Source organism: Salmo salar, chromosome 05 (genome assembly GCF_965601325.2).
Source record: "Salmo salar chromosome 05, fSalSal1, whole genome shotgun sequence".
NCBI classification, from domain to species: Eukaryota; Metazoa; Chordata; class Actinopteri; order Salmoniformes; family Salmonidae; genus Salmo; species Salmo salar.
The window spans coordinates 53,489,332-53,501,175 of NC_138295.1; the positions used below are offsets into that span (position 1 = coordinate 53,489,332).

The window sequence follows — 11,844 nt, forward strand, 5'->3', positions numbered from 1 at the left end:
TCAGCTGTCTGTGACCAGGCAAAAAAAACAAAGCTAGGAAGACAGAAGCTAGCTGTCCTCCGGCTACACCATGGTGCTACCCTACAGAGTGCTGCTGAGGCTACTGTAGACCTTCCTTGCAGAACAGTGCGTTTTAATCAACTATTTGGTGACATGAATATATTTAGTATAGTTTTATCTAAAAAGGATCATTTAAAAAAAATGTTTCACTATTTTTATTTTTAGGAAATTCACTCAGGAGGATGGTCCTCCCCTTCCTCCTCTGAGGAGCCTCCACTGCGATACACATAGGAAACGGTTGACCGTGACAAACCCAGGAGTGTTGCAGTTCTTGACACAAACCGGTGTGCCTGGCACCTACTACCATACCCCGTTCAAAGGCACTTACATTTTGTGTCTTGCCCATTCAGCATCTGAATGGCACATGTACACAACCCATGGTGGATTTAACAAGTGACATCAATAAGGGGTCATAGCTTTCACCTGGATTAACCTGGTCAGTCTATATCATGGAAAGAGCACGTGTTCTTAATGTTTTGTAAGCTCAGTGTACAGTAATACAAAAGTGACAGTAGCTATACATATTTATATACAGTATTTGTTCAATTGTAGCTCAATCATAGGTCATAAAGCATGACAATATACACTTGTGAAATCTATTATCAAATATCACATGAAAACATCTTCTTTCTTGCTTCTTTTGTCCTTTTGGTTTTTCTTTTTATCAGAATAGAATAGTTAAGACAAAATAGTAGAGACATTGTCCATTGACAGGGATTCCTGTCTGTACGATATCTCTAGTTTCTGTAGAATCCTTTTGGTGTGGGGCTGTAACAGAGGAAAACAGAATGGTTAGCACTGTATATAACCATTCTCACACAGTATTTCTCAAATATGGGAGGTGCAACAGATAGCCCAAGTCAACAAAAATGTAGTGGGCAAGAGAGGCAAAAAACGTTTAGGCTTCTACCTTGAACATGCATCACCTTGAACAACTCTGCACATTCAAGGCCAATACACAGACTTTTGTGTGTGTGTGTGTGTGTGTGTGTGTGTGTGTGTGTGTGTGTGTGTGTGTGTGTGTGTGTGTGTGTGTGTGTGTGTGTGTGTGTGTGTGTGTGTGTGTGTGTGTGTGTGTGTGTGTGTGTGTTCTTCTCATCGTAACCACATGTTTGTTTATAGGAAGCCTTGGAAAAAGAGGCAAATAGGATTGGTGGGTTTAATAACTACTTCTGGATCGGCCTATCAGACAGAGAGCTGGAGGGGGACTGGAGATGGGTGGACAACACAACGCTCACAAAAACGAATGTAGGGTCTGCAACCCATTCAACAATCTCAACATGACACGTACAACATTGACTCAAAATATCTCAGTTGCTCAAATCCTCTTTTCTCCACTATTTGTCCGCTCATTTTGACTTTTTGTTTTCTGTCTTATCTCTCTCCCTCTCTGTGACTTCAATTCCATCCTACCCGTCATATGTTCTTTCCCCCTACCTCCCTTTCCCTATAGCTTCTGGAAACAGTTCAGTTTGGAGCCTGATAACAACATCTCCGGTGGGGTTGAAGGGGAGGACTGTGTGGTCATGGAGAGTAACACTCATGCCTGGTCCGACGTGCCCTGTGACTTTACCTACCGCCGCATCTGTCAAATGGATGCCATCCCCATTACTTCCCCTTGAATCAGCGGGTGAACGACACCGCTGACCATGAAATTAACTTAGAGTGGCAGGGATTCAATAGAAGGCGCATTGCAGGGTTGCACTGTTGACAATGTGCATTTCTACAACGTGCATTGGATTGAATCCCAGTCGCGGTATGTATAATCAGTCAAAACAAATGAAGAAGTGACAGTTGGTATCTACTTGTGTTGGTGTCTACTCACCACTGAAGGTATTTCAATAAAGCTGCCAGTCAGTCACCCATCAGCCACTGCTTGTTTTTTACTCTGTTTAATTCAATCATTTAAACACAATCGAACGTTTTACTTTACAGTCCTATAACACAACAACAATAACCCCTGTATTTTCTCTGTTACTAATTCAAACAATTCAGCAAAACTTTGGAACGAGCCTGATCACGCAGCAGTCTGCTCACACCACCTGGAACCGTAAGAAACTATAGTATTAAGATGCTATCCCATTCTCTTAAATATTCGGTAAATAATGGACTCTAAAACAAATTGCTATGCAATATCCACTGAGTATACCAAACATTTGGAACGCCTTCCTAGTATTGAGTTGCACCCCCTCAGAACAGCCTCAACTTGTCGTGACATGGACTCTACAAGGTGTCGAAAAGCGCTCCACAGGGATGCTTGCTCATGTTGACTCCAATGATTCCCACAGTTTGGCTGGATGTCCTTTGGGTGGTGGACCATTCTTGATATCAATGGCGGTCGGTGCCGTTTAAGATGAGGGAGGATGATTATTTTTTTATAAGCATGGCCTTACTTCTATTACAGCATATTGGATGACTGTCATTCATATTCCATTCACCCAGCTCAAGGTAACATTGATAGGTTTAGGCTACTACATGATCCTCAAATTCTCCCTGTACCCATCATGAGGTTGCTACAACAGGTCGAGATCATATTTGTTAATCAAGGTGACAGACAGTGGCACATTCAATACCGCCTTGCACACTCTTGTCTGCATCTAGCTGATATAGGGTGTAATCATTAGTCCAACAGTTGCAAATGAGAGTTTCTATTGGACGAACTCAAGTATGTTTATTCCTGTTTCGTTCTGTTTGCTTCCATTTAAGAAACGTTTTTCAGAATCAGCGGAATGAATTCACCCCTGATCACACGCAAACACAGTTCACTTTCATAGCAGCCACATAAAAACAGCATGATCACTCTGCGCGTTATATATATATATATATATAATATATATATATATATATATATATATATTTACATAACTCCTTCTCGGGACTATCTACGCGCTCTCCTCCCCTTCGCTCGTGGACTTCAGTGCACAACACATCAGCTGTCTGTGACCAGGCAAAAAAACCAAAGCTAGGAAGACAGAAGCTAGCTGTCCTCCGGCTACACCATGGTGCTACCCTACAGAGTGCTGCTGAGGCTACTGTAGACCTTCCTTGCAGAACAGTGTGTTTTAATCAACTATTTGGTGACATGAATATATTTAGTATAGTTTTATCTAAAAAGGATAATTTAAAAAAAATGTTTCACTATTTTTATTTTTAGGAAATTCACTCAGGAGGATGGTCCTCCCCTTCCTCCTCTGAGGAGCCTCCACTGCGATACACATAGGAAACGGTTGACCGTGACAAACCCAGGAGTGTTGCAGTTCTTGACACAAACCGGTGTGCCTGGCACCTACTACCATACCCCGTTCAAAGGCACTTACATTTTGTGTCTTGCCCATTCAGCATCTGAATGGCACATGTACACAACCCATGGTGGATTTAACAAGTGACATCAATAAGGGGTCATAGCTTTCACCTGGATTAACCTGGTCAGTCTATATCATGGAAAGAGCACGTGTTCTTAATGTTTTGTAAGCTCAGTGTACAGTAATACAAAAGTGACAGTAGCTATACATATTTATATACAGTATTTGTTCAATTGTAGCTCAATCATAGGTCATAAAGCATGACAATATACACTTGTGAAATCTATTATCAAATATCACATGAAAACATCTTCTTTCTTGCTTCTTTTGTCCTTTTGGTTTTTCTTTTTATCAGAATAGAATAGTTAAGACAAAATAGTAGAGACATTGTCCATTGACAGGGATTCCTGTCTGTACGATATCTCTAGTTTCTGTAGAATCCTTTTGGTGTGGGGCTGTAACAGAGGAAAACAGAATGGTTAGCACTGTATATAACCATTCTCACACAGTATTTCTCAAATATGGGAGGTGCAACAGATAGCCCAAGTCAACAAAAATGTAGTGGGCAAGAGAGGCAAAAAACGTTTAGGCTTCTACCTTGAACATGCATCACCTTGAACAACTCTGCACATTCAAGGCCAATACACAGACTTTTGTGTGTGTGTGTGTGTGTGTGTGTGTGTGTGTGTGTGTGTGTGTGTGTGTGTGTGTGTGTGTGTGTGTGTGTGTGTGTGTGTGTGTGTGTGTGTGTGTGTGTGTGTGTGTGTGTGTGTGTGTGTGTGTGTTCTTCTCATCGTAACCACATGTTTGTTTATAGGAAGCCTTGGAAAAAGAGGCAAATAGGATTGGTGGGTTTAATAACTACTTCTGGATCGGCCTATCAGACAGAGAGCTGGAGGGGGACTGGAGATGGGTGGACAACACAACGCTCACAAAAACGAATGTAGGGTCTGCAACCCATTCAACAATCTCAACATGACACGTACAACATTGACTCAAAATATCTCAGTTGCTCAAATCCTCTTTTCTCCACTATTTGTCCGCTCATTTTGACTTTTTGTTTTCTGTCTTATCTCTCTCCCTCTCTGTGACTTCAATTCCATCCTACCCGTCATATGTTCTTTCCCCCTACCTCCCTTTCCCTATAGCTTCTGGAAACAGTTCAGTTTGGAGCCTGATAACAACATCTCCGGTGGGGTTGAAGGGGAGGACTGTGTGGTCATGGAGAGTAACACTCATGCCTGGTCCGACGTGCCCTGTGACTTTACCTACCGCCGCATCTGTCAAATGGATGCCATCCCCATTACTTCCCCTTGAATCAGCGGGTGAACGACACCGCTGACCATGAAATTAACTTAGAGTGGCAGGGATTCAATAGAAGGCGCATTGCAGGGTTGCACTGTTGACAATGTGCATTTCTACAACGTGCATTGGATTGAATCCCAGTCGCGGTATGTATAATCAGTCAAAACAAATGAAGAAGTGACAGTTGGTATCTACTTGTGTTGGTGTCTACTCACCACTGAAGGTATTTCAATAAAGCTGCCAGTCAGTCACCCATCAGCCACTGCTTGTTTTTTACTCTGTTTAATTCAATCATTTAAACACAATCGAACGTTTTACTTTACAGTCCTATAACACAACAACAATAACCCCTGTATTTTCTCTGTTACTAATTCAAACAATTCAGCAAAACTTTGGAACGAGCCTGATCACGCAGCAGTCTGCTCACACCACCTGGAACCGTAAGAAACTATAGTATTAAGATGCTATCCCATTCTCTTAAATATTCGGTAAATAATGGACTCTAAAACAAATTGCTATGCAATATCCACTGAGTATACCAAACATTTGGAACGCCTTCCTAGTATTGAGTTGCACCCCCTCAGAACAGCCTCAACTTGTCGTGACATGGACTCTACAAGGTGTCGAAAAGCGCTCCACAGGGATGCTTGCTCATGTTGACTCCAATGATTCCCACAGTTTGGCTGGATGTCCTTTGGGTGGTGGACCATTCTTGATATCAATGGCGGTCGGTGCCGTTTAAGATGAGGGAGGATGATTATTTTTTTATAAGCATGGCCTTACTTCTATTACAGCATATTGGATGACTGTCATTCATATTCCATTCACCCAGCTCAAGGTAACATTGATAGGTTTAGGCTACTACATGATCCTCAAATTCTCCCTGTACCCATCATGAGGTTGCTACAACAGGTCGAGATCATATTTGTTAATCAAGGTGACAGACAGTGGCACATTCAATACCGCCTTGCACACTCTTGTCTGCATCTAGCTGATATAGGGTGTAATCATTAGTCCAACAGTTGCAAATGAGAGTTTCTATTGGACGAACTCAAGTATGTTTATCCCTGTTTCGTTCTGTTTGCTTCCATTTAAGAAACGTTTTTCAGAATCAGCGGAATGAATTCACCCCTGATCACACGCAAACACAGTTCACTTTCATAGCAGCCACATAAAAACAGCATGATCACTCTGCGCGTTATATATATATATATATATATATATATATATATATTTACATAACTCCTTCTCGGGACTATCTACGCGCTCTCCTCCCCTTCGCTCGTGGACTTCAGTGCACAACACATCAGCTGTCTGTGACCAGGCAAAAAAAACAAAGCTAGGAAGACAGAAGCTAGCTGTCCTCCGGCTACACCATGGTGCTACCCTACAGAGTGCTGCTGAGGCTACTGTAGACCTTCCTTGCAGAACAGTGCGTTTTAATCAACTATTTGGTGACATGAATATATTTAGTATAGTTTTATCTAAAAAGGATCATTTAAAAAAAATGTTTCACTATTTTTATTTTTAGGAAATTCACTCAGGAGGATGGTCCTCCCCTTCCTCCTCTGAGGAGCCTCCACTGCGATACACATAGGAAACGGTTGACCGTGACAAACCCAGGAGTGTTGCAGTTCTTGACACAAACCGGTGTGCCTGGCACCTACTACCATACCCCGTTCAAAGGCACTTACATTTTGTGTCTTGCCCATTCAGCATCTGAATGGCACATGTACACAACCCATGGTGGATTTAACAAGTGACATCAATAAGGGGTCATAGCTTTCACCTGGATTAACCTGGTCAGTCTATATCATGGAAAGAGCACGTGTTCTTAATGTTTTGTAAGCTCAGTGTACAGTAATACAAAAGTGACAGTAGCTATACATATTTATATACAGTATTTGTTCAATTGTAGCTCAATCATAGGTCATAAAGCATGACAATATACACTTGTGAAATCTATTATCAAATATCACATGAAAACATCTTCTTTCTTGCTTCTTTTGTCCTTTTGGTTTTTCTTTTTATCAGAATAGAATAGTTAAGACAAAATAGTAGAGACATTGTCCATTGACAGGGATTCCTGTCTGTACGATATCTCTAGTTTCTGTAGAATCCTTTTGGTGTGGGGCTGTAACAGAGGAAAACAGAATGGTTAGCACTGTATATAACCATTCTCACACAGTATTTCTCAAATATGGGAGGTGCAACAGATAGCCCAAGTCAACAAAAATGTAGTGGGCAAGAGAGGCAAAAAACGTTTAGGCTTCTACCTTGAACATGCATCACCTTGAACAACTCTGCACATTCAAGGCCAATACACAGACTTTTGTGTGTGTGTGTGTGTGTGTGTGTGTGTGTGTGTGTGTGTGTGTGTGTGTGTGTGTGTGTGTGTGTGTGTGTGTGTGTGTGTGTGTGTGTGTGTGTGTGTGTGTGTGTGTGTGTGTGTGTGTGTGTGTGTTCTTCTCATCGTAACCACATGTTTGTTTATAGGAAGCCTTGGAAAAAGAGGCAAATAGGATTGGTGGGTTTAATAACTACTTCTGGATCGGCCTATCAGACAGAGAGCTGGAGGGGGACTGGAGATGGGTGGACAACACAACGCTCACAAAAACGAATGTAGGGTCTGCAACCCATTCAACAATCTCAACATGACACGTACAACATTGACTCAAAATATCTCAGTTGCTCAAATCCTCTTTTCTCCACTATTTGTCCGCTCATTTTGACTTTTTGTTTTCTGTCTTATCTCTCTCCCTCTCTGTGACTTCAATTCCATCCTACCCGTCATATGTTCTTTCCCCCTACCTCCCTTTCCCTATAGCTTCTGGAAACAGTTCAGTTTGGAGCCTGATAACAACATCTCCGGTGGGGTTGAAGGGGAGGACTGTGTGGTCATGGAGAGTAACACTCATGCCTGGTCCGACGTGCCCTGTGACTTTACCTACCGCCGCATCTGTCAAATGGATGCCATCCCCATTACTTCCCCTTGAATCAGCGGGTGAACGACACCGCTGACCATGAAATTAACTTAGAGTGGCAGGGATTCAATAGAAGGCGCATTGCAGGGTTGCACTGTTGACAATGTGCATTTCTACAACGTGCATTGGATTGAATCCCAGTCGCGGTATGTATAATCAGTCAAAACAAATGAAGAAGTGACAGTTGGTATCTACTTGTGTTGGTGTCTACTCACCACTGAAGGTATTTCAATAAAGCTGCCAGTCAGTCACCCATCAGCCACTGCTTGTTTTTTACTCTGTTTAATTCAATCATTTAAACACAATCGAACGTTTTACTTTACAGTCCTATAACACAACAACAATAACCCCTGTATTTTCTCTGTTACTAATTCAAACAATTCAGCAAAACTTTGGAACGAGCCTGATCACGCAGCAGTCTGCTCACACCACCTGGAACCGTAAGAAACTATAGTATTAAGATGCTATCCCATTCTCTTAAATATTCGGTAAATAATGGACTCTAAAACAAATTGCTATGCAATATCCACTGAGTATACCAAACATTTGGAACGCCTTCCTAGTATTGAGTTGCACCCCCTCAGAACAGCCTCAACTTGTCGTGACATGGACTCTACAAGGTGTCGAAAAGCGCTCCACAGGGATGCTTGCTCATGTTGACTCCAATGATTCCCACAGTTTGGCTGGATGTCCTTTGGGTGGTGGACCATTCTTGATATCAATGGCGGTCGGTGCCGTTTAAGATGAGGGAGGATGATTATTTTTTTATAAGCATGGCCTTACTTCTATTACAACATATTGGATGACTGTCATTCATATTCCATTCACCCAGCTCAAGGTAACATTGATAGGTTTAGGCTACTACATGATCCTCAAATTCTCCCTGTACCCATCATGAGGTTGCTACAACAGGTCGAGATCATATTTGTTAATCAAGGTGACAGACAGTGGCACATTCAATACCGCCTTGCACACTCTTGTCTGCATCTAGCTGATATAGGGTGTAATCATTAGTCCAACAGTTGCAAATGAGAGTTTCTATTGGACGAACTCAAGTATGTTTATCCCTGTTTCGTTCTGTTTGCTTCCATTTAAGAAACGTTTTTCAGAATCAGCGGAATGAATTCACCCCTGATCACACGCAAACACAGTTCACTTTCATAGCAGCCACATAAAAACAGCATGATCACTCTGCGCGTTATATATATATATATATATATATATATATATATTTACATAACTCCTTCTCGGGACTATCTACGCGCTCTCCTCCCCTTCGCTCGTGGACTTCAGTGCACAACACATCAGCTGTCTGTGACCAGGCAAAAAAAACAAAGCTAGGAAGACAGAAGCTAGCTGTCCTCCGGCTACACCATGGTGCTACCCTACAGAGTGCTGCTGAGGCTACTGTAGACCTTCCTTGCAGAACAGTGCGTTTTAATCAACTATTTGGTGACATGAATATATTTAGTATAGTTTTATCTAAAAAGGATCATTTAAAAAAAATGTTTCACTATTTTTATTTTTAGGAAATTCACTCAGGAGGATGGTCCTCCCCTTCCTCCTCTGAGGAGCCTCCACTGCGATACACATAGGAAACGGTTGACCGTGACAAACCCAGGAGTGTTGCAGTTCTTGACACAAACCGGTGTGCCTGGCACCTACTACCATACCCCGTTCAAAGGCACTTACATTTTGTGTCTTGCCCATTCAGCATCTGAATGGCACATGTACACAACCCATGGTGGATTTAACAAGTGACATCAATAAGGGGTCATAGCTTTCACCTGGATTAACCTGGTCAGTCTATATCATGGAAAGAGCACGTGTTCTTAATGTTTTGTAAGCTCAGTGTACAGTAATACAAAAGTGACAGTAGCTATACATATTTATATACAGTATTTGTTCAATTGTAGCTCAATCATAGGTCATAAAGCATGACAATATACACTTGTGAAATCTATTATCAAATATCACATGAAAACATCTTCTTTCTTGCTTCTTTTGTCCTTTTGGTTTTTCTTTTTATCAGAATAGAATAGTTAAGACAAAATAGTAGAGACATTGTCCATTGACAGGGATTCCTGTCTGTACGATATCTCTAGTTTCTGTAGAATCCTTTTGGTGTGGGGCTGTAACAGAGGAAAACAGAATGGTTAGCACTGTATATAACCATTCTCACACAGTATTTCTCAAATATGGGAGGTGCAACAGATAGCCCAAGTCAACAAAAATGTAGTGGGCAAGAGAGGCAAAAAACGTTTAGGCTTCTACCTTGAACATGCATCACCTTGAACAACTCTGCACATTCAAGGCCAATACACAGACTTTTGTGTGTGTGTGTGTGTGTGTGTGTGTGTGTGTGTGTGTGTGTGTGTGTGTGTGTGTGTGTGTGTGTGTGTGTGTGTGTGTGTGTGTGTGTGTGTGTGTGTGTGTGTGTGTTCTTCTCATCGTAACCACATGTTTGTTTATAGGAAGCCTTGGAAAAAGAGGCAAATAGGATTGGTGGGTTTAATAACTACTTCTGGATCGGCCTATCAGACAGAGAGCTGGAGGGGGACTGGAGATGGGTGGACAACACAACGCTCACAAAAACGAATGTAGGGTCTGCAACCCATTCAACAATCTCAACATGACACGTACAACATTGACTCAAAATATCTCAGTTGCTCAAATCCTCTTTTCTCCACTATTTGTCCGCTCATTTTGACTTTTTGTTTTCTGTCTTATCTCTCTCCCTCTCTGTGACTTCAATTCCATCCTACCCGTCATATGTTCTTTCCCCCTACCTCCCTTTCCCTATAGCTTCTGGAAACAGTTCAGTTTGGAGCCTGATAACAACATCTCCGGTGGGGTTGAAGGGGAGGACTGTGTGGTCATGGAGAGTAACACTCATGCCTGGTCCGACGTGCCCTGTGACTTTACCTACCGCCGCATCTGTCAAATGGATGCCATCCCCATTACTTCCCCTTGAATCAGCGGGTGAACGACACCGCTGACCATGAAATTAACTTAGAGTGGCAGGGATTCAATAGAAGGCGCATTGCAGGGTTGCACTGTTGACAATGTGCATTTCTACAACGTGCATTGGATTGAATCCCAGTCGCGGTATGTATAATCAGTCAAAACAAATGAAGAAGTGACAGTTGGTATCTACTTGTGTTGGTGTCTACTCACCACTGAAGGTATTTCAATAAAGCTGCCAGTCAGTCACCCATCAGCCACTGCTTGTTTTTTACTCTGTTTAATTCAATCATTTAAACACAATCGAACGTTTTACTTTACAGTCCTATAACACAACAACAATAACCCCTGTATTTTCTCTGTTACTAATTCAAACAATTCAGCAAAACTTTGGAACGAGCCTGATCACGCAGCAGTCTGCTCACACCACCTGGAACCGTAAGAAACTATAGTATTAAGATGCTATCCCATTCTCTTAAATATTCGGTAAATAATGGACTCTAAAACAAATTGCTATGCAATATCCACTGAGTATACCAAACATTTGGAACGCCTTCCTAGTATTGAGTTGCACCCCCTCAGAACAGCCTCAACTTGTCGTGACATGGACTCTACAAGGTGTCGAAAAGCGCTCCACAGGGATGCTTGCTCATGTTGACTCCAATGATTCCCACAGTTTGGCTGGATGTCCTTTGGGTGGTGGACCATTCTTGATATCAATGGCGGTCGGTGCCGTTTAAGATGAGGGAGGATGATTATTTTTTTATAAGCATGGCCTTACTTCTATTACAGCATATTGGATGACTGTCATTCATATTCCATTCACCCAGCTCAAGGTAACATTGATAGGTTTAGGCTACTACATGATCCTCAAATTCTCCCTGTACCCATCATGAGGTTGCTACAACAGGTCGAGATCATATTTGTTAATCAAGGTGACAGACAGTGGCACATTCAATACCGCCTTGCACACTCTTGTCTGCATCTAGCTGATATAGGGTGTAATCATTAGTCCAACAGTTGCAAATGAGAGTTTCTATTGGACGAACTCAAGTATGTTTATCCCTGTTTCGTTCTGTTTGCTTCCATTTAAGAAACGTTTTTCAGAATCAGCGGAATGAATTCACCCCTGATCACACGCAAACACAGTTCACTTTCATAGCAGCCACATAAAAACAGCATGATCACTCTGCGCGTTATATATATATATATATATATATATATATATA

The 11,844-nt window shown here is 41.9% G+C and overlaps 1 protein-coding gene across 1 annotated transcript; it reads left to right on the forward strand.

Annotated features, from left to right (window-relative positions):
• The first annotated feature begins 417 nt into the window (after positions 1–417).
• Positions 418–10,871, forward strand: LOC145879457 (C-type lectin domain family 4 member E). The gene is made up of 6 exons (XM_082974928.1): positions 418–426; positions 1,183–1,329; positions 1,425–2,110; positions 4,180–5,107; positions 7,164–8,091; positions 10,126–10,871. The coding sequence occupies exons 1-3, from the start codon at positions 418–420 to the stop codon at positions 1,680–1,682; spliced, it is 414 nt and encodes a 137-aa protein (XP_082831054.1). The 3' UTR covers positions 1,683–2,110; positions 4,180–5,107; positions 7,164–8,091; positions 10,126–10,871.
• The last annotated feature ends 973 nt before the right edge of the window (positions 10,872–11,844 follow it).